We start from the raw sequence: 23790 nt of genomic DNA, 5'->3' as shown, positions 1-23790 counted from the left end.
CCCGGGAAAGTCCGAAAACGTGTACTATATAACCTTCAATTTTGGTTGTTTTTGGGACATTTTTGGATTGCTCCGGGCCTGACCATATTTTCTCCCGAAACGTTCCTAGGAAAGCCGAAGTGACTTGTAACGTTGCGCGGGTGCTTGGCACCATTAGTGTTGCCTCGAAAAGCCTCTAAACACCCTATTTGTTCTTTTCTCGTGAAACCTAATTAAAACTGTCTCGAAATGAACGTATAAGCATCCACATATTCGATCCAAGCTACATGACTCCTTTCCGATGACCTCCCATCCCCCTAGGAGGCATTCCGTGGCGTTCGGAGCTCGGGCCCCGGGAAAGTCCGAGAGTGTGTATTATAATCTTCAATTTTAGCTGTTTTTGGGACGTTTTTCGACTTCTGCGGGCCTGTTCATATTTTCTCCAGAAAGATTCCTAGGAAAGCTGACGTGACTTGGAAAGTTGCGTGGGTGCTTGGCATCATTTGCATTTCCTCGAAAAACCTCTGAATACCTCATTTGTTCATATCTCGTGAAACCCAAAATTGTCTTGGAATGAACATAAATGCATCAACATATTCGTTCCAAACCACATGACTTCTTTCCAATGACCTCCCATGTCCGTATGAGGCATCCCCTGGTGTTTGGAGCTCGGACCCCGGGAAAGTCTGAAAGCGTGTATTATAACCTTCAATTTTGGCGGTTTTTGCGACATTTTTGTAATTTTCGGACCTAATCATATTTTCTCCCGAAATATTCCAAGGAGTACCAACGTGACTTGTAATGTTGTGCGGGTTCTTGGCATCACTTGCATTGTCTTGAAAAGCTTCTGAACACCCCATTTGTTCATTTCTCGAGAAACCCAAAATTTGCCTCGAAATAAACGTAAATGATCCACATATTCGTTCCAATCGACATGACTCTTTTCCAATGATCTCTCATGTCCCTAAGAGGCATCCCGCGGCATTCTGAGGTCGTATCTCGGAAAAGTTCGAAAGTGTGTATTATAACCTTCAATTTTGGTTGTTTTTGGGACATGTTTGGACTTCTCCGGACCTGGCCATATTTTCTCTCGAAACGTTCCTAGGAAAGCTGTCGTGACTTGTAACATAGCTCGGGTGTTTGGCATCATTTCTGGTTCCTATGAGAAGCCTCTGAATATCCCATTTGTTCATATCTCGTGAAACCCAAAATTGTCTCGAAATGAACATAAAGGCATCCACATATTCGTTCCAAACCACATGACTCTTTTCCAATGACCTCCCAGGTCTCTAGGAGGCATCATGTGGCGTTCGGAGCTCTGGCCCCGGGAAGGTGCGAAAACGTGTATTATAACCTTTAATATTAGTTGTTTTGGGGGTATTTATGGACTTCTCCGGATGTGGTCACATTTTCTCCCGAAACGTTCCTACAAAAGCCGACGTGACTTCTAATGTTGCACGGGTATTTCGCACTATTTGCATTGTCTCGAAAAGCCTTTCGACACGACATTTGATCATTTCTAGTGAAACCCAAAATTGTCTCAAAATGAACGTAAAGGCATCCATAAATTCATTCCAAGCCACATGACTATTTCCCAATAACATCCCATGTCCCTAGAAGGCACCCCGTGCCGTCCGTATCTCGGGCCACGGGAAAGTACGAAAGCGTGTATTATAATATTCAATTTTGGTTGTTTTCGGGACATTTTTGGACTTCTCCGTACCTGGTCATATTTTCTCCAGGAATATTCCTAGGAAAGCCGATGTGGCTTGTAACATTGTGCGGGTGTTTGGCATATTTGTGCTGCCTCGAGAAAGTCTTTGAACACCCCCATTAGTTCATTTATTGTGAAATCCAAAATTTATGATTAAATAATTATTGTTGCATAGAAATCTGTGTAGTTTTGTTTATTACCAACAAAATATGTATATAAATAGGACATAGACTACAGAGTTAGCTAAGAGACTTTTAGTTAGGAAAAATATCATTTTGTGACTGAAGATCATTGAGGCAGGAAGCTCGCTAGTTTTTCAAAGAATTTTTTTCCTCTCGAGTTTCGAAAATGGAAAACATGATCTTCATGAGAGTTTCCATGCTAAATAGATTTTTAGATTTTTTTTTTTAATGTTTATTGATTTACACATCTTTACTTCCACTTCTATAGTTCTGTAAGTGAGGTTTTCTTTTTTCATATATAATGCAAAGCGACGACCTTCGGGTTTATTTTTACCAAGAGGGTTGATTTTCTGGTGGGTTCTTATTGTATTATGTCTTTTCCTAGATGGTAATTTAAATTTTTATTGTGACACTTAAAACATCATCAAAAGTTAATTGAGATGGTATGTGTGTACTGTTATAATAACAAGAGGACACACGTTCAGTTTTGATCGACATGACTTATGTACACAGTGGACAACTCTAGTGGAATAACAAAGGTGACACGTGACTTGTATACATTGTCACACATGCCTTTTAATATATTTGTATAGATTTTTTTAACATACATTATAATAGATCAACAAGAAAATGTGGCACATATATTGTGGGCTAAGAATATCTCAAGTCCAACCCATATAATTATAAGCATATAGTTATATATATATAGGAATGGGATCTTGTGAAAACCACCTCTTAATCTAAAAACTGAAAACAAACAATCCTAACCGTCGGATTACATCTAACGGACGCGATCTATTCTTATAGGTAAACACTTGAAACGTCATTGTTCCTCCCCTTTCTCTCCTCTCTCTCCTCCTTCTCTTTTCTCTACAGCATTTCACTGACTTCACCTCTTCCTGCAACACCATCTTTTCCGATCTCCAATCCCTAACTTAACAAACTTCCCACAACATCTTCGCCTACCAACTCTCCGACGCTTCCATCCGCCTCCACACCTCCCTCCGAAATTCTCTCTCCTCCCCTATCCTCAAAAAGTGGCGTCCTTCACCGCCCTCACGCGCGCAAGTCGACGGTGCGTATCGATCACTTCGAAAGAGTTTTTCGGCGAAAGGAACGCTGAGTTCCGACGAGTTTGCTGTAGTTTTGTTCGCGGATGCTGTTGTTTCGAATGCGTCGAGAATTGTGGCGAGTAGGGTTTGTGTTAGAGTTGCGGGGATTGGTGGAGTTGGAATGGCAGCCAGAGTTGGGGTGGTTTGATTGGGTCTGTTATTTGTTTATGCTCTTGGGTTGCTACTTCTTTCTATGTTAGATTGGGTTAGGTTAGGGAATGTGTTTGAAAACAGATGCACAATTGAATCGTTGATCGATTTTGAATTTCAATTAAAGAAATTTACGTGATTGTTGTCGGTGATTTGATCTTTGACTTGTGAATTTTTGGTGGATTTTGGTGTAAATTTGTTGAAAACTTAAAAGTTATCCTTATAATATTAAAAGTTATCCTTATAATACTCAAAGTTACGCTTATAATACTCAAAATTACTCTAGAAAGATGAAAATTAATTATGACATAATAAAGTTATCCTAAACGCACTAAAAGTTACCCCTTATCATATATAAAGTTTCCCTTGAAATATATAAAGTTATCCTTAATATAATGAAGTTACCCTAAAATAGGCAAAAGTTACCCCTAAAGTATATAAAGTTACCCTAAAAATGGTAAAAGTTACCCCGTTTTCAGTTTAAGAGTTGTTTTCAGCGGATCCTACCAATATATCTATATATATATATATATATATATATATATATATATATATAGAAATGGGATCTTGTGAAAACCACCTCTTAATCTAAAAACTGAAAACAGACAATCCTAACCATTGGATTACATCTAACGGACACGATCTATTCTTATAGGTAAACAATTGAAATGTCGCTCCTCCTCTTCTCTCCTCTCTCTCTCTCCTCCTCTTTTCTCTACAGTGAAAGACTTCACCTCTTCCTGCAACACCATCTTTTCCGATCTCCAATCCCTAACTCAACAAACTTCCCACAACATCTTCGCCTACCAACTCTCCGACGCTTCCATCCGCCTCCACACCTCCCTCCGAAATTCTTTCTCCTCCCCTATCCTCAAAACGTGGCGTCCCTCACCGCCCTCCGCGCACGAAGTCGACGGCGCGTATCAATCACTTCGAAAGAGTTCTCCGGCGAAAGGAACGCTGAGTTCCGACGAGTTTGCTGTAGTTTTGTTCGCGGATGTTGTTGTTTCGAATGCGTCGAGAATTGTGGCGAGTAAGGTTTGTGTTGGAGTTGCGGGGATTGGTGGAGTTGGAATGGCAGCTCGCCGCAATTCAGAAGTAATACCGACTGTAACGGTATGAAACCCTAATTATTTGTCAACTGCAAAAACAATAAGCCTGAATTACAACTAAGTTATATTATAGTTACCTCATTGCAACTTCTTTAATCGATAATGAAAGACAACCACAGCACAGCAATAGTTCGAAGACCGCAATATCGACAACTGAAAACGAAGACAATTACAACGAAGAAAAAATCGTAGTTCGGAAACAGCGAAATCGAAGAATGCAAACTGAGAGTGATGAAAATGGGAAGTTGTAGGTGATTTAGTTGCCAAAGTATTGTGATTAGTTGCTGTTTTAAAGCTATTTGTTACCCCCTCTCACTAACATATATTTGGCGAAATTCATACAAAGTATTGTTATTAGTTGCCAAAGTATTGTGATTAGTTGTTGTTTTAAAGCTATTTGTTACCCCCTCTCACTAACATATATTTCAAGGTAAAAAGTTACCTTAAAAGTGGTAATAGTTACTCTTATAATAAATAAAGTTACCCTTAAAATACATAGAACTATCCTTAATATAATAAAGTTATCCCAAAACTGACAAAAATTATCCTAAAAGGGTTAAAAGTTACCCTAAAGGGCTTAAAAGTTACTTTGTTTTCAGTTTTCAGCCTAAGAGTGGTTTTCAGCGGATCCTTCCCCTATATATATATATATATATATATATATATATATATATATAAACAATAAGGAGAAACCTTGACAAGTTAGGGGAATAAAGAGAATTCCAATTTGCCAAGGATGAGAAGCGATCTCAACTTGCCAAGAGTGAGAATCAATCCCAGAACCTCTTGAAACCGGGAGAGAAGCTCTAACCACTAGGCTATCCCTCACTCTCCAACACATATAATTATATACATTCCTGTATTGTTGCTGAAATCATTCACCCTCAATCAATTTATATACAAACATCTACATGAACTTCTCCTTTAAGCACTCAACGGTTTCCTTGAGAGCAACTTTCGAGGGAATGTAATCAATGCCTAAGGTTTTAGCTTTCTCCTTCGAAATCTTGTAACTTGGCGTAAGCGGCAAATTATCCTCGCACCTGAGAGCAACGCATGCATGATTTTATTGCACAAACAGCAACAAGATAACTTGCTAGTTGCTAGCTATATTAGCTACAATAGTTGGTAGATTTTAGATGCAAAGGACTACAATAGTTGCAATATGTAAGAGGGAAATAGGCATGAACTTACTTGTTAGGGAGCTTGAGGTTTGGGTAAAGCTCGCGCAAAATTTCGACAATAACTGCATTATGCATGACAGATTCGCTCAACACATACCTCCCATTAGCAGAAGGGATCTCCAAGGCACGTATATGTGCTTCAGCAACGTCTTTCACATGAACCAACCCCAAAGATGCATTTCGATATGTCTCCGACCCTAAAATGAATTCATATTATAAAAGCAATCTAATTGATGTTCAATCAAGATTGTTACAACTCCAAAACTAGTACACAACACTTGAAGACTAAGAAGAGAAAGTAATCATACCATTAATCAAGTTAAAAACAATGGAAAAAGTAGTAATATTCATTGTTGGTTGCAACATTGGGCCTATTACGCCTGCAGGATTTATTGATATCATGTCAATGTTGTGCTCTTTGGCAAACTTCCAAGCCGCATCCTCTGCCAATATTTTCGCAATCAAATAGCATTCCTGTAAAATACAACTAAATAACAGTCAAGCTCACATGTAACCTTCTAAAAAACTAAATAACTAAAACGTGTACCCCATTTTTTCCCTTGCAGATTTCTGGAGAAGAAAACCAAGTTTCATCGACTATTGTTTCATTTGTTAGAGATCTACCATTGTACACAACTGCAGCAATAGAAGATGTGAAAATCACTCGTTTGACAGACAGAGCTTTTGCACACGAAGCAAGAACATTAAGAGTTCCCTTCACCGCAGGCTCAATCACTTCAGCCTATAACAAGTCATCACTCTTGCCAGTTAACCCGTAATCACAGAGTCCTACTTTTCTTGCAAAGAAATATTCTAAACGCGTAAGAATTCCATGTAACAATATGGGTAGATAAGTGGTTAGTATGAGGCTTTTAAGCATCGGAAACAAAAGAAAAACCTTATCGCATGTTTGGTATGAGGAACGGGGTAATAGTTTTTCATTTTTGGAGATAACTCTTTCCATCAACATCAATGCAAATGGATGGAGTATATACTATGACACAAAACTAGCAGTCAAGAATTAGTGCAGTTTACAGATCCATTATGATCTTAGGAAAGTAGAGGGTTTAATGCTAAGATTTACCTCAGGATTATTGGATTGAAAAATAACGGGACTTGCAGTATGGAAAACTCCATCACATCCATACATAGCAGCATCAAAGGAGCCTTCCTCTAAGAGGTTGGCTTCAAACAAGTGAAGCCTCTTCTCAGCACCATCCAGTGCAAGTAAGTGCTCGATTTTTGTGGGATCGTCTGTATGGACATAAGCATTTAAACGAGAATTTTTACAACATAGTTTGAGAACTTGAAAATGTCAAACTGTCCAAACACGTACATTTCTTTTGCGGAAAAAGGCACAAAAAGAAGCATAGACGAGATGTGATCATAGGTCTTCTATTATACCTTCACAAAACTTTATCAACTAGAATAGTAGGTACCTCCAGCGACCACAATGTATATTATTTTCAAAGACAACCCATGTTAAATTACGCCAGTGTATCTAGCTAGACAATTCAATAGTCATAACATGAATTTCCAATTTATAAGACAGTGTAACTAACTTTTTCATTTGATATTATATGGCACTTAAGATTTTGATGCCTTATTATGTATTAATTTAAAATATCGATGCAACATTGATATGACATTGTCAACGACAACTAAACTTAGTTAATTAAGTTATTGGGAAACGTGGAATTGGATCTCATCTACATCATTGTCTAATAATATTGACATAGATAGTTAGATACACCAAAGTGATCAACATCTCCCTAAAATAATCATATGTAAACATAAGATGAAATCAGGATCCATCAAGTTTAATAAGTTAAGTTCAGATTAATACAGGTGAAAAACACGCACCCTTAGTTCAAACTACCGTAGACCATGGTAACTAAATATGGATAGAGATAATGTTATGCAAAAAGATGCAGATTAGTGAGTATCAAGTAGAGAAATAAATATACTTAGGCTGCGAACAGTAGCATTAACGACGTAGCCTCGCTGAAGCAAGAACTTGACAATCCAAGAAGCAATATAGCCTGAAGCACCAGTCACGCAAACTCTCTTTCCTTCTCCACTCATAACTTGTTCCATCTGAGATTATCTTTGTTCTCACAACAAGGACCAGTTGATGAATAACCCCTTCTTTGGATTTTTTTGTTGGCATAAACATGTGAATGGTATTGGTACACATCTAAAGAAAAGATAAGGTTGTTGGAATTTGATGCATGTCAATTTTGTGAGTCTGAGGTAGGTTGTACGGTGTACACTCTTGGTCCAAAAAAACTTTCTTGTTAGCTTTGGCACACATGTTAAATGTTGCAGTAAGGTGGCCCAGTTGAGATAGACTTTTGTTTTGTTGGAATCAAAATCTTTTCCTCACAATATGTAACTGGCTTTATTTTATTGGTTATTCATTATTAATTATGTTTGTCCTACCAATTCTTGTCAAAGGACCAACTCAACCAAAAGCTTAAGCTGATGGTTGGAGTCCCAGGAATAGTTTTATACTTTATCACGCCCCTCTCACGCGAGAGTCCATTGAGTTTGAAGTGGATGCAGCACAAGTCTTCCTCGTACCTGACGCTAAATATTCTACTAGGAGGGATGGATGAGATTTGAACCCGTGACCTTTATGTCACGTTGGCTCTGATACAATGTCAAAAGGACCAACTCAACCAAAAGCTTAAGTTGATGGTTGGAGTCCCAAGAATAGTTTTATAAAGCTTAAGCAGATTGTTGGAGTTCGAGGAATAGTTTTATACTCTATCAATTCTTAATTGAAATTAGAGCACACATTATAATCAACTAAAAGAAAGAGTACGCCACACAAGTATATACACATTTTGAGACGGAATATATGAGTTCACTTTGTTGATAGAGGCTAATGGGGAACTAAGAATGAAAAAGAAAAGGTTGAAAGAGATCTGTTAGTGGGTGAAAAGACCTACAGAACCTCAATCTCTTGTCCAACAATTTGTGTACCACATTTTTGCCACTTTCTTCTTTCTATTCGTTGGTTATAACATGTTTTAACATTCATTTTATATAGTGATGAGCCCTGCAATAATAACGACCAATAAAATTGCTGCAAGTAGCACACAAGTTCTAGGATAGAAGATTTCGATTTGCCATATGGTCTTGAACAGCTCAGATATGAGCAATGGTAACGTCTTGAACATGTAAAGGATACGAACATAAGTAAGCAGCAAATCACACAGCTGGCAGACAGACATACCACATCAGAGCACCTAGCAGAAAACCATTGAAGAACTACCGTTGTACAGAAATACAGCCAATGAAGATGTCAGATTAAAGATTACCTGTTTAAAGTTGGAAGCATTCTACAAGAGCTAAGGAGCATTTCCTTGATTGCAGGATAGAGTACATCAGCTGCAGAAACAGAATGCGCAACCAAAAACAAGCATAAATGTATCAAAATTCTGCCACAGAAAAACCGATAAATTGCATCAAACATCGCAAATCAAAGTGATTGATCAATCATGTTGCAAAATTCTGAAGTTGAGTAAAGTGACAAAAGTTGTAGTTCCACAAAAATGAAAAATGAAGTTCTTACAAGACTTAACCATTGCCTCAAAAGATGTTTGGCTTCGTCGTAGCCCATCAACTAAACATGTAATATAATCAAGTAGTTGGAGACATTCAATTATTCTTGTTATGCCTTCATATGACACAACGATGTCTAATTTCTCAATGAGAAGCCTTCAAATATTGTCAGCATAAGTAGCTAATCAAGAAAAGTTAGTATTAAGAGAGAGTGTGCGCTTATTTCTCCTAATACTAAATTAAGAAAATATTGATCAAATCATCAAATTACTCATAGCAATACAAGAAATTAAAGACTTAGGTTCACTAAAACAAAACTAAAGTAAAACAATAACGAAACCAAAAAAGTGAGTAACTACTAGAAAGGTAAAAGGGAAGATAAAGAGCTCAGGACCTTAAGATCTTTCAGGTTAGAACTAACAGGAATTGGAGCAGTGTGGAAAATATCTCGACAGTCGACATCAAGCAAATGCAGAGTTAAAGGAGCCTTCCTCCTTCAAATTTGCTTTAAATTGGTGATGCCATTCAATTGCTCCCTCTAGTGCCACCAAACCGAACATACAGTAAATAATACAGCAAAAAACCATATGCAAAGAATATAAGTCCACTTTTGTGCAGGATATGAAATAATGACTTTGGACATACTAATGAGCAATATTATAAATGTAAGAGAAACATTGAGACAGATATTATAGAAGGAGAACACAGCCTCCGATCACGAACGGTGGCATTTACAGTATAACTACACTGAAGCAAGTGATTCACAAGCCAGAAGCCCCAGTTATACACCATACTGTTTTCTGCGACTTCACTCATCTTATTCTTTTACTCTTAGCTTGTTATCGTTCTGTTTCTATGAAAAGCTTCCACACTGCTGCTTCTTGAACTTTAAAGATAGTACAAAAACATGCAAGAAAAAGCATAATACAAGTAATGAAGATGGTTTAGATATGGTCAATGGATAGAAGACAAATGTTTCAATACATTATAGCATTAGTAAAATTTTGATGATTGGTCAATAATAATAATTTACATAGTACTTTAACACAATAATCAATACCCTACTGAAGCGCAAAGCTGACTAAGCCCTTCTCCTTCAAGTTTTCAACAGTCTCTTTGAGGCTTACTTTCAAGGGAATATAATTAATTCCCAAACTTTTCGCTTTCTCTTTGGAAACCTGATATGTTGGAGCCAAAGGTTTGTCATCAGCACACCTGAAGAAACGGTTTACAGAGATTTCAGAAGTACAGATAAAATGTAAAACCCGAGACTAGTTAGATACTAAAACAAAAAGAGGGTGTTAAAGAAGAAAACTCACTTATCTGGAAGTGTGAGTGCGGGATAAAGTTCTTGTAAAATCTTCACGATTTCAGAACAATGAGCAACAGTCTCAGCCAAAATGTACCTTCCAGAAGCTGAACGGACCTCAAATGCTAAGATATGTGCAGTAGCCACATCTTTAACATGAACCCAACCGAATGCTGCATTTGGATAAGTTTCTGCCCCTGTAAAATATAGAGGAAAGCAACACATATACGTGATACAATCACAAATTTCTTAATTTTAAGCATTAGTTTGAACCAAAATCAGTTCCAATACAAACCATTAATTAAGTTTAGTATTGGAGCTACAGAGCTATTGAGACTTGGTTGCAACATAGGACCTACTACCATGGCTGGGTTTATCGAGATCATGTCTATACCATTCTCTTTGACAAATTTCCAGGCAGCATCTTCAGCTAATGTCTTGGAAAGCGTATACCACATCTGCACCAGCCAACGAAGTCACGTAGATCAACAACATCACAATATCACATATACATTCCTTTGAGTAGTGTAAGTTGAATATGTGGGCAAGCTTTACAGCAGATAGACATACAATACTTGACTCCTTGCACAATTCAGGATCAGATATCCAACTTTCATCGACCACAACCTCAGGAGCTCGAGGTTTTCCAGTGAACAAAACGGCAGCCATTGAAGATGTCAAAACCACTCTCCTTACTGAAGGAAACTTTTTACAGGAGGTAAGAACATTGAGGGTTCCCTTGACAGCAGGGTCAAGCACATCAGCCTGCAATTACAAAGTATAAAAACTAAAGCATAAATTTCTACCAAAATAAAGACTATACCATCTGTCACTCTTAGATGTGGTATATGAGTTATGACTATGAGTTTCTTTCTTCATAATCAGCATATCACTAAGAACAACCACCACGAACCACGTAGTGCAAGTTGGTGTCCTTAGAGGAGGTTTAACTATATGCAACTCCTCCTACAGAATCTCCACTAACAGAGAGCCCTTTTTAAGTAACTGTATGAAAAAGTTGATGTTGAAACGTTACTACTGTAAATACTGTACAGTCAATGGCATACCATGATAGTTTTTGTAGATATACACAACTTTGAAAAGAGTTGATGATTTTTGTTTTTGTGGTACAACACCAACTCAAATGGATTATGGAGTATAAATCTCCTTAACATACTATACAAAACATGGACGGAATCGATTACCATTCACTATATACACGACGATTGTGAACAGTCACCCTACATAAACCATAGATCAAAATTGCCTATATTTTCTGGTTTGTTATTCTTTCTTTTTTCCAAATATCCAATATCAAGGTTAATCCCACAACAAGTCTAAGACAAAGCACCACTGAGGCACTACGGCTGTGTTTGGCTGCAAAGAATTGTTCTTCTTTTAATAGGAAAAAATGTCACAGTTTTCCTTCCAATCCCTACCTATCTTCCCCTCCTCTCCATTTCCTTGTTTCTTTTTCTCTCCACTTCACAAACAAACAAGAATGCACCTTGAAACTTATTTTTCATCTAGGCTCCGTTTGGTTTGGACGAAAATGTTTTTCTGGAAAACAATTTTCCCCATTTTCCATTATTTGGTTGGACAAGGAATTTGAAAAGGAAACTTTAAGGTGGAAAAGAATTTTCTATCCCCGTGTAAACATTTTCCTCCTAATTTTTTTTTAAAAAAACCCATTTTCCTCCACTCTCTCATCCCGAACATCTCAAAATTTTCCCTTCTTAGCTAAACCAAACATAGGAAAACTAATAATCATTTACGTTCTCCGCTAGAATATACTTTTTCGGTTTCTTTTTAGTTTTTACTTGCAATGATTTGACTTTAACACAATTCACAAACTCTACTTAGTCTGTCTTTAGTGATTTATAGCTAAGGATAAACATATTCATCAGGGATCTTGGTAGATTCGTCTCAATGTAGATTTTCCAAATATCTAATTTTATAATTTTCAATTATCGGTAATTAAAAACATTTATGGTTAAAGTTGTACATTGAAAAACTAGCAAGCAAACTATTCCAAGTAAAAAGAAACTGACAAAATAGTTTCCATGAACAATCATTTTCCATGAGAAATATTTCCCATCAAATCCTTTGTCTAAAATTACCCTTACTACCATACTGCCAATGATATGAACCTTTATTGGAGGAATAAGGAAATAAAAATTTCTAACAATTGGAGTACTTTCCAATAAAAGTAAACACATTGTCTAAATGTTTTCCGTCTAACTAAACACACCCTTACAGCTAAACGGCAAATAATCAATTCAGGGGGGTTAGAGGAATAAGGAATTAAAAATTTCAAACAATTAGAGTACTTTCCAATAAAAGTAAACACAGGGTCTAAATGTTTTTCGTCTAACCAAACACACCCTTATCGCTAAACGGCAAATAATCAATTCAAAAGGGGGGAAGGGGAATCTAACCTGGGGATCTTTGACAGTGAAAAGAACAGGAGAAGCAGTATGAAAAACACCATGACACCCAGAAATAGCAGAATCAAAAGAACCTTCTTCCAACAAATCTGCTTTAAACAAATGAAGTCTCTCTTTTGCTCCCTCTAAATTCAATAAATGTACTATCTTTACTTCATCATCTGAAACACAAGTTTTTATTTTTTTTTAATGGGATTGTTATGAAACATATAATTTACAATATGTAATACTAAATTCAATCAAAAGAAAGAATAAAATAAAAGAAAGAAAGAAGAATACTTGGGTCACGAACAGTGGCGTGGACAGTGTAGCCATGGTTAAGCAAGAGTTTAACTAACCATGAAGCTATGTACCCAGATGCTCCTGTTACACATACCACCTTCATTTCTATTTTTCCACTCATTTTCTATCTGTCTCACAATTCACAAGTCACAAGAAACCACAAGTCTCAAATGCGGATAATATCAAACGATGAAACTAGATTAGTTAAATTGATCTATCTAGTGACGCCCACTGGTGTGGGATGGGAGGAGGGCCAGAGTGCCAGACCCTGGGCCTTAGCAGGGGCGCTGAGATTGCACGGTCCAGGACTGAACCGTAAAATTTACTGTCGGAGAACGGTCCGCGGGCTGAAAAATCTTGGTCCATAAAGGTTAAATATCGGTTTTCATGGTTCGAGAAGCGGTTCTTGTAGTTTGTTGGTCTAGCAGACTGGACTAGGTTGGTGGACCGGCATAATAAATTTTTTTATTCATTTTTTCAAATTATTTAATCATTGGACTTAAGTATTCATTATTGTTACATAAAACCTTTAAAATTAATTAAAATATATATAACAATTAATATTAATGAATGATTTCATTACTTTTGAATTCGAAAGAATTATGATATATGCAATTTGATTAAAATATACATTTGTCGGACAGGACTGGTTTCGTGTTACGAACTGGGCGGCTTTAGTAACGGGCTTTCATGGGTTGGGATCGAAATATTCGTCCCACGACCAACCACCAATTTTATGATCCAAGTCGGGCTGGACCAAGCTTTTTGTGGGTTCGATCCACACAGCCCATGAGGTAGGCTTGGCTGGGCTGGATAGATTGGCCCGCGCTATTGCTCATCTCTATATATACCTATTGTAGACACCAAGACCAACCAAAGTGCAAGGAGCCCCCAAACAACGGTGAACCTCTTTTTCGAAATTGGAGTTGGTTTGAGTGGTGAGCTTCCCGTCTCCTTAAAGAAGTCTTGGGGTTCAACTCATATACCAAGCATTTACTTGGAATTTAAAGGGAAAGGGGGTGGATGATATTTGGCTTATAATAGGCCTTTGGGTGGAAACCTTGCGCGAGTATAGTCTAGACGATTGTTCTTATCAATTAAAAAAACCAAAGTGCAAAGGAAGGGCCACATTAGACGAGAGAGGGTGTGGATTTGTTATATTTTAAGGAAAATAGAGAACATGTAAAATATAGAATTTGGGCCTAAAATAATAAGAGTATTGATGATATTGTATATATTTTTCCAAAATAAAAGTAATACAAGTGGGTAAATTCTAAAACATGGTTAAAAAATACAAATGGATAAAGAAATGAAAAATAGAAAGAGTATTAATGAAAAACAAACGGAAGCTCACAATTGCACATTTTATTGCTAGAATCCACCCATCTAATGGGGTGGAAGTGCGTGGAACAAACTTTTGTGAACTTTTTTCCGTAAGGTGTTTTAGCTTTGATGGAGTTAGACATTAGTTAATGCTATTGGTTATTGTTTCCCCTCAAAAAAATGAAAAAAAAATGAATAATGATATATGCATATTTCTATAGAAAGGTAAAAATGAAAATATTAAGCGATATATAAGTATTAATTACATCGATTAATGTGTGATTATGTCATAAATTCTTGAATTAACGTTATTTAAGAAAATATATTTAATGCCTATTTACAATCTTAAAAGCTTATTTGCATAAAAAAAACAATCCTAAGAACTTATAAAAATATAAATAAAAATAAAAATTGTCATTATTCATGGATTTTGACGTCCTTGGAAGACAATATCTTGAGTGCACTTGTATATGTACCTCACATAAAGTTTGATAAGAACTTTTATCCACTCTCAAAACCTCCCTTTTACTCAATAATTAGTACTCATAACGAGAAAGACTTGGTAACCAACGGTTTGAGTCCAAAAAAGACTCTAACACCCAAAAAAAAACACAACGGTACCATTATAACCTGATATTGGTATCAAATTATTATCAGAACTGGTACCAAGGTATCAATATTTTCGGAGAATGGTACCATTATAACCTAGCATTGGTACCAAGCAAATGTCAGCCACACGCGCGTGAAATCTTCCAACACATAAGATGACCAAATTACCCCCGTTTGAGTCCCCTAAGAGACTCAAACGGTTGGACGCCAAGACAAGCTCTTCTTAATACTATAGTAATTTCACAAACACACTAACAAGTAAATAGTAATTATGGATAAGGTTCTTTTTTCCAAAAGCAAACTCTTTATTTAAGATCTCATAACATAGAAGTACAAATAATTGAGTAAAAATGCGAAAACTATACCAAATATGTATAAGAATCTTGATATTCAAATTATAACTTTAATTTTTCTTGCACTTCAATTACTTTAAGAATTAGGTCTCTAATCCTTACAAATCAAGTAGTATTAGGGAATACTAATTAATTTTTTCTCTTTAAAGCTTTCAACGGTATCCTTGATATTGATTTTCATAGGAATATAATGAATCCCAAGGCTTTCCGCTTTAGTTTTGGAAAATTGATATGTTTTTGCTGGTGGTCCATCATCTGCACACCTAATTAAAAACCAATCGAGTATGTTATAATACAAGAGAGATAGAAAAAATTACAATTATTATAGATGGAATGACAAGAAAAAGTAAGATTTAAGTAATTGAAGAAACTTACTTGTTAGGAAGTTGAAGAGTAGGGTAGAGATCACGTAGCATTTCGACAATCTCTGAATGATGTACCACACTTTCAACTAAACAATACCTTCCATTAGCCGAAGGGAGCTCGTATGCTCGAATGTGAGCTTCCGCAACATCTTGAATGTGCACCCATGGTAAGGCCACATTCATATATGTTTGTGCCCCTAAAAGTTCAATTAAGTAAAAATCATATATCAATAGCTACCATACAACTAACTAGTACTCCTAACACGTACGACGACTAAATAAAGCTCAAATATCTAACAATTCGCTATTCAGATTTTTGTTGACGTGAAAAATCCCTACTTTCACCCATCTTTTCAAAATAATCTCAATTCTGAGAAAGTATTATCCACCTAAAATTGAGATTATTATAAAACAATATAAATATAAAAATATAAAAATATTTTAAAAAGATTGATAAAAGTTGGGATTATTCATATCAATTTTTCTTTAACAAAAAAATATTACTGCCGAAATGGAAAAATTAGATGATAGGGGGATATAAATGCAAACCATTGACCAGGATAAAAATAACAGCTACGGATTCATTTAGCTTTGATGACAACATAGGACCAATGACCATGCCTGGGTTTATAGCAACCAAGTCAAGTTCGTTCTCTTTAGCAAATTTCCATGCAGCCTCTTCAGCTAATATCTTTGACGTAACATACCACTTCTGCAAATTAAAACTCAAAAGTATCACTTTGAATCATGTAGTAACGTCTTAATGCTTGCAAGAAGTGGCTCAGGGTATTTCCGAGGTCTCTGATTAAGCATTGTAAATTTGTAATTGTCAATTTAATATTGTAACGGATAGTATGGCCAAGGCATATAGGGCCACTAATATGGCGTGTATTGTGACTAGGATTTTCCCCACGCCCCTTAGTTATTGTATGGAACAATTAACGTTGGATTGTAATAGCTTGAACGATTAGTAGTAATGAATGAAAGTCCTTATTTACCAAAAAAAAAAAAAAAAAGAATCATGTAGTAACCAAGCATGTACAACCACTCCTTTGTTTGATAACATTAATAAACAGACATTTCAACCTTGTTAATTATATGTATTGAATATTAGCTATCTGGTTAGAACTAGATCGAGGTAGCCCATTATATTAGCATTGAGACTTAGGTTAGAATTAGAGGTGACCAATGAGTTGAGTTAGCCCGAGTCCACTTGGTCTAATCTAACTCGAACCAAGTAATCGGTCATAGCTTGCCCGACTCATAATTAGTTAATTTGAGAAAAATAGAATGACAAAAATGTTGCATTCCCCATATTAGGCCAACTTGATTGCTTCACCATTCACGAGTTGGTTATGGTTCAACACGCATCCGTTACTTGCCCAGTTCCAAACCCCGGCTAATCTCACTTGATTGGATTATTGATCTAGTTGCCACTTTTATTTAACCACCTAACACACAATAAATCTACAATGTAATTAAATTGTCCTAAAAACTACGGACATCATCTAACTTAGTTGATAAAGTCTTGTGTGAATAGTAGTACTCAAGATCTGGAATCGAATCTGGTCTACATCATTGCGCATAGTCGCTCATTTACACACACAAAAATTGTCAAAAGTTGATATTTGGAATCTTTTTGCATCGAGACGAATTTAACAAGATCTCACTTGAATATGTTTTCTTATACATAATGTTGAGAAAAGCTTATCAAAGTTGGTTGATTAATTGTGCCGAATTGTCAAATTATAAAAACAAAGCAGGTTATCCAATTAGAAGAACACATACCATCTCAGGGTACACATCGCTGAACTGTGTTTTAGAAAACCAAGTTTCATCAACCACCACATCGGGAGCTACAGGGATACCACTGAACAGAACTGTTGCTACTGAAGATGTGTAAACTACTCTTTTTACAGTTTGAGCTCTTTTACAGGCAGTAAGAACATTGATTGTTCCCTTTATTGCAGGATCAAGTACTTGATCAGCCTACAATTACAATTACAATTAAGATTGAATGATTGATTGCATCTGAAAAAAATTGAACCTTAAAATTGCAATTGGTTTCTTTTGCTACTTTATGTTATAGTATAAAAACTAGGAAAAGCAAATAAGCTAAAGGTATGAATTCATAGAAAATTATTGTATGAGATGGCAAAAAAATTATCACAAACCCGGGTGTACAATGAGCATGATATACTTAAGGTTATTTTTTTCCTCATTGCTCATTGAAATCATCCAAATGAGTAAAATGTACTAAAAAAAGAAGATTTCAAATGAGCAAATTAGCAATAATTAGTTTTGAGTGTACCATGCACATAATACACTCGAGTGTATAATGAATGAACTCATGAGTTGGTTAGACCGTCAGACTAGACTAAATATAAATTAAACAAAAAATATACTAGAATTTTTTTTAAAAAACATTATCAGAGTTAAAATACTACAATAAAATACTGATAGGCGTTTAATAAAACACTTTTAAGTTGTTTATGATCCTCCCCTCAAAAAAAAAAAAAAGTTGTTTATGATCCAAATGCTAAGAAGAAACAAAATTAGAAGTCACTTACGTACCAAATATACTAATAGGCGTTTGATAAAATAGTTTTAAATTGTTTATGATCCAAACACAAATAATAAACAAAATTAGAAGTCATTTACGTACCAAACATAGATAATATATTAAAGGTGTTCATAACAAAGTTTGTGTGTCACGTGGCACTCCTGTAAGGATAGTGTGTAGTTACAAGGAATTGATCACTTGACCTTTGAAATGAAAAGTGGAAGCTTAACCATCAATCCAACAGAACACTGTTGTTTAGTATTTTAAAATAAAATATATCATAAAGTCTTATTAATATATCTCGTTAAAAGATTTGCACAAGTAGTTAGATAGCTAACATTTTTATGATAACAACAAGAGACTATTATAGACATAAACTCCTACTTCAATTCCTTGTAGAAAGTTAAGTTATTGCTTTCATCCACAAACTTTTAAGGGTTTATTTTCAAAAATCATACAATTACTTATCATGTCATTACGTCAAATTTTCCTAACTTGACAAAAAAAGTTACAAAAAGCAACAACCCAGAGCATCGCCTGGGACATTCACTAGTGAATTCTTAAATGAAGGTAATTATTATTAGAGAGGAGAAAATAGAGTATATGAAGTTGAACCTGTGGATCTTTGACGTTGAATATCACAGGAGAAGCAGTATGAAAAACGCCATAACACCCATCAATAGCAGAGTCAAAAGATCCTTCCTCTAACAGATCTGCTTTAAATAGGTGCAGCCTCTCCTTTGCTCCCTCTAATGCCATCAAATGCTCTACTTTTTCCGGGTCATCTACAAGCAAATTCATTAGGAATTACTAATTTACTATCATTACATTATTCTTAATTTGCTAACGGACGTTTCGGAACATTGGATAAGCATTAAATATATTTTCTGAAATGATATAAATTTTGGTATGCGTTGCAAATCACGCGTCAATTGGTATAATTGATGTTTAGATTCATTTAATATTTACAATTTTTAGTTATCTTATCTGACGCTTTAGGGGAGCTTGTTATCATCAAAATAAATAGATCGTTATACTTGAACCCGGGACCATAGATGGTACTACTATTTTTCATAGAGACATACATTATTTAGGCAATGACATAAGACTACATATGTTAATAGGTAGACCGTAGACTCGTGTAGCCATATGGAGTCTAAGAGTATCGACGCTTATGGTTTTCCATATTTTCTGTTTTCTCATCTCATTCTTTCACATCACTTTTTACTAACTTTTCAATCTATTCTTCTCGTTTTGCAATTTCATACCTATATTAAATGGAGACTATCCTTTTGCTAAGGGGTTTCACATTAATGGGAAGGTCCAATGATTGTGACATAAGGAGGTTAGAACCCATGATTGTCGATGCTTTAGATAACGATAACTTCAAGTCGGTGATTTAGGAGGAAGTTGGAATAATTGAAGTGGGGTATTGTGTTAATATATACTTACTCCGTTTCTTTTTACTTGTAGTGGTTTGACTTTTACATTATTCACCAATTCTAGTTTATCTTTAGTAATTTATAGTTAAGGAAAAACATTTTCACGTGGGATCTTCTTAGATTCGTCTCAATATATATTTTCCGAATATATAATTTTTATAAACTTTAATTATCCATAATTTAAAATATTAATAGTTAAAGTTATGCATTGACAAGCGTGAAAGTCAAACGGTTGCAAGTAAAAAGAAACATAGGAAGTATGTTAAAATAAGGAAATAAAAAGTTGTTTATTGTGAGTGGTCGTATGTACGGGTATAGTATATCTTTTTTCCTATAGAAGTGTTGTATTAATTTTGGAATAGAGGAAGTATATATGTAATCTGAGATTGATCACCAAATCATATAAAAAAGTCTTGGGTGGATCGGATTCAGAATAATTTAATTTATTGTTCACTCAAACCGACTTCATCACACAAAAAATGACTACATTATTAGAAACAAACCGACTATATCATATGAAAGCGAATTATATCAGAAAATTGACTATATCATACAAAAATGACTACATAATGGTGATTATATCATATAAAAACTGACTATACCAAACGAAAATTGACTATATCAAATGAAAACTAACTATATATATCAAATGAAAACTGACTACATATAGTTTTCGGTGCACAATTAGTTATTATGAACTCGGTCCATTCAAGTTTTTTTTTGAAATCATATTAGATAAAGAATCAAGATCGCCCTAGTTAGCTAGAAGCTATCCTTCCATTTATGTGAGAGAAGTTCGGTTTTTCTCCTTGCAAACCGAGATCCCTAATAATACCCCCCTACAAAAGATCTTCATCTGCGTTTATACACAATTGATCTATTATACACCCTTCTTTTTCTTTTATTGTTACTATTTATAATCTTTTAATTGTAACAAATTGATCAAACTAGAAAAAACTTTGGAAAACTGATGAAGTATACATTTGACTTAGTATTACGACTCAAAACTTTGTAAAACCCTTTTCACACCAAGCCCCACCCTTGCTACTCATACTGTTGGAATATACAGTTTTAGTTATTGTAGTTACTTAGTGTTAGTTTTATTACTAATTGTAAATAGTATAAATAAGATAGGTTGTACTATTCTACTTACTTTTATCAAGATAATACAATGTAGTCTTTAGTTTTCTCTCCTATTATCCTTCTCTCACCTCTTCTCCTCTCTCTACTGTTTCTTCCATTTCTTTGTCTAAACTCCATTAATGGAGTTCAACCACAAAAGTTAACATGGTATCAGAGCGGGATGCGTATCCTGAATCATTTTGTTCTTCATCAAACTTCCGCAATTTTTTTTTTTACATTTTTCCCCAAATTTTTCGATCAATTTTTGATCAAATTTTTCTCAAATTCCTGGGTCGATTTCGTGGTTGTTTGTTGTGCGATTGATTGTCTTTGATTAATTGCTCCTTCATTCAAGTTTCGAGCTCATTTCCGCGAAGATTTCTTTGTCAAATTCATTTCAATTTTGACCTAATTGTTCGATTTTCACTCGAAAATTTGTTCACCATTTTTCCAGCAAATTTTTCGACCAGTTCTGGCGATTTTGGTATTAAGCTTCTGGTTTCTTTTGCATTTCGAACTTAGAAGGTGATTTGGGTTTCATTTCGAACAATGGGTGTCATTTCTAGGGTTTTCAAATTATCGATAATCCTCAAATTAAAATCAGAAGATGCGATTAGTTCACCATTAAGAAGCATAATCTGCCCAGTTCTTGATTTCTTGTATCATGGCCGGTGAGGAAGCCAATAATCCGACGTCGTGTTTAGTGATGTAGAGGAGGAGGAACTTTCGCTGGAGGAAATCAAACTCGCCGGAAAACCATCGGATTCCGGAATTTTCGTGGAGAAATTCAATGAATTACTCGGCGAATTCGATCGCGAGAAGGAAAGCAAGAATTGCGGCAGAAAACTCGAAATCGAAAAAAAAAAAAAAAAGCACTCGCTCATGAGGCGAATACAGAGAGAGAAGAGACTGTTAGAGAAAATGAGAAGCTGAGTAATGAGTTGATGGAAGTGAACAAGGCGAAAGAAGAGGTTTCGAAGCGATTCTTTGATATTCTAGGTGATTGTTGCGTTTTCACTATTTTTTGCTGCGAGTAATGTTTGATAGTTTGGTGCTAATTGGTGAATTTGGGATGCTGAGTTTTCTTGAATGTTGTAGTTGTGTTGGGTGTGTTGTTGCTGTGATGATGATGGGATTATTTTTTTTGTTGTGTTGGGTTTCTTGCTGTTGTTGTGATGATGATTAATGGTTGTTCTTGGTGGTTAAGAATTGATGCTCATGGTAATTGTTTGTGTTTCATTGTTGTTGATGATGATGTCTTGCTGTGCACAAATTTCCTGCCATTTTTTTCTTGTGACCCATACAAATTCTCTTTTCTTTTTCTGTCCATAGAGGCATGTTTTGTGACCCATAGTTGGTCAATTTCGCCCATAGAGGCTTCTTTCTAAGACCCATAGTTGGTCATTTTGCCCATAGAGGCTTGTTGCCCATAGTGGCTTATTTTGTGCCCATAGTGGCCTTTGTTGTGATCCATAGTGATCTTTTGTGACCCATTAGAGGTCTTTCTTGATGATCCATTGTGATCTTGTTTTGACCCAATAGATGGTCATTTTGACACACATAGTTGTGATTCTTTCAAGCCCGAAGTGGTCGTTTTCACTCTCATTTCTCATTCTCTTTCTTCTTTTGTCTTCTTATTTCATCTTGGAGTTGTGGGTTTATGGCATATGGTTGTTGTACTGGTTGTTTTGATTGTTGGATTTTGAAGTGGTGCTTGATGTTTGTTTGGGGTACTTTCGCACAAGCAGGAGCGTTGGTTGGTTGTTCCAATTTCTAATTTTGTGGATAATTTGTAATGCTCCTGACTCATGGTGGATCAGCTGCTACACATCCATTTATAACCCATTATCCATCACAATGAAGTGAATGAACTGAATATGACGTGAGTTTGGTTGTTGTTGCTGCACTAGTTATGGATTGTTCAAGCTTGAAAGGGGTTCTTCTACTTCTTCACAACTTGGCAGTTGGAATGTCTAAAAGTCTTTCTATACTTGAGTAGCGCATCTTCGAGATCTCGAGTTGGCATGTTAGAGCAACGTTGATTGGTAGATCTCAGTTCACGTCGCATTGTATGATATCATAATACTTCCCACTTCAAACTGGAAATACTTTTCACCATTTCCAGTTTGAGGGGGGGTGTTGGAATATACAGTTTTAGTTATTGTAGTTACTTAGTGTTAGTTTTATTACTAATTGTAAATAGTATAAATAAGATAGGTTGTACTATTCTACTTACTTTTATCAAGATAATACAATGTAGTCTTTAGTTTTCTCTCCTATTATCCTTCTCTCACCTCTTCTCCTCTCTCTACTGTTTCTTCCATTTCTTTGTCTAAACTCCATTAATGGAGTTCAACCACAAAAGTTAACACATACTAAGCTGATCCCAAGATCTCGGGAATATGAAAGGAGACTTCATGGATGAAGTCAAACTTGGTTGTGGAGGGGGCTAGTTTAACAGAGAATTCTAAACATGATTGTTGAGGGAGACCAATTTACCTATAAAACAAGATATAACCATTAATTACTATTGATTTTCTTCAAAGCTATGTTGGGGCTGCAAGGGTCATACCCCTCTTAGGTCCCAACATAACTTCACCCCTAAGAGGAGTTGCTAACAAACTTTACTCCACTTGATGTCTTATTGATTCACATATGGAGTGTGACAGTCATGTGTACATAAACTTTTGCTTCTTATATTTTTTAACTTAATTATGCAAATCATAAGACCTAAGTCAAGTAAAAATAAGTTGAACAGAACAATAACGAGCTCGGATAAAGTATAGCCAAAAGAGTGTTTACATACTTAGGTCACGAACCGTGGCATGGACAGTGTATCCATGGTTGAGCAAAAGCTTAACTAGCCATGAAGCTATATACCCAGATGCTCCTGTTACACACACCACCTTTTTGCCTTTTCCTGCGCTACTCATCTTTATTGTCTCGTCTCTCAAGTCTCAATCTTTGTTTGT

At 35.7% G+C, this 23790-nt stretch overlaps 3 protein-coding genes across 5 annotated transcripts in view; all 3 read right to left on the bottom strand.

Annotated features, from left to right (window-relative positions):
• Positions 1 to 8677, bottom strand: part of LOC130589339 (phenylacetaldehyde reductase-like) — an 18534-nt gene extending 9857 nt beyond the window's left edge. The window contains exon 1 of one of the 3 annotated variants that reach the window (XM_057394550.1): positions 7401 to 8677. In XM_057394550.1, the coding sequence (XP_057250533.1) occupies positions 7401 to 7530 (130 nt within the window). In that variant the 5' untranslated portion in view covers positions 7531 to 8677. The remainder of the gene's footprint in view (positions 1 to 7400) is intronic. The other 2 variants (XM_048643783.2, XM_057394548.1) reach the window with 2 other exon arrangements.
• Positions 4715 to 6467, bottom strand: LOC130591314 (phenylacetaldehyde reductase-like). Its single transcript, XM_057394552.1, has 4 exons — positions 6058 to 6467; positions 5742 to 5907; positions 5444 to 5630; positions 4715 to 5292 (listed from the first exon to the last, which is right to left on the bottom strand). Exons 1-4 carry the CDS (start codon positions 6058 to 6060, stop codon positions 5157 to 5159), a joined length of 492 nt encoding a protein of 163 aa, XP_057250535.1. The 5' UTR covers positions 6061 to 6467; the 3' UTR covers positions 4715 to 5156.
• On the bottom strand, positions 6608 to 23790 carry LOC104890010 (uncharacterized). The gene is made up of 15 exons (XM_057394180.1): positions 23625 to 23790; positions 18870 to 19039; positions 17480 to 17680; positions 16241 to 16403; positions 15702 to 15888; positions 15453 to 15589; positions 14981 to 14994; positions 13039 to 13165; positions 12751 to 12920; positions 10883 to 11077; positions 10608 to 10770; positions 10323 to 10509; positions 10069 to 10218; positions 8760 to 9541; positions 6608 to 6687 (listed from the first exon to the last, which is right to left on the bottom strand). The coding sequence occupies exons 1-14, from the start codon at positions 23749 to 23751 to the stop codon at positions 9529 to 9531; spliced, it is 2004 nt and encodes a 667-aa protein (XP_057250163.1). The 5' UTR covers positions 23752 to 23790; the 3' UTR covers positions 6608 to 6687; positions 8760 to 9528.

This window comes from Beta vulgaris, chromosome 4 (assembly GCF_026745355.1).
Source record: "Beta vulgaris subsp. vulgaris cultivar EL10 chromosome 4, EL10.2, whole genome shotgun sequence".
Classification (NCBI taxonomy): Eukaryota; Viridiplantae; Streptophyta; class Magnoliopsida; order Caryophyllales; family Amaranthaceae; genus Beta; species Beta vulgaris.
This window is presented reverse-complemented; position numbering and strand designations above follow the sequence as displayed.

Excerpts from the sequence above, each read along its gene's own strand:
- LOC130591314 (XM_057394552.1), bottom strand. Across the intron at positions 5,631-5,741 it reads TGTTTTTAACTTGATTAATG|GGTCGGAGACATATCGAAAT; the intron begins GTATGATTACTT and ends AATTCATTTTAG. Across the intron at positions 5,293-5,443 it reads AACCTCAAGCTCCCTAACAA|GTGCGAGGATAATTTGCCGC; the intron begins GTAAGTTCATGC and ends CGTTGCTCTCAG.
- LOC104890010 (XM_057394180.1), bottom strand. The coding sequence starts at position 23,751 with ATGAGTAGCGCAGGAAAAGGCAAAAAGGTGGTGTGTGTAACAGGAGCA. Across the intron at positions 15,889-16,240 it reads TATTTTTATCCTGGTCAATG|GGGCACAAACATATATGAAT; the intron begins GTTTGCATTTAT and ends TTGAACTTTTAG. Across the intron at positions 12,921-13,038 it reads CGCCACTGTTCGTGACCCAA|ATGATGAAGTAAAGATAGTA; the intron begins GTATTCTTCTTT and ends CTTGTGTTTCAG.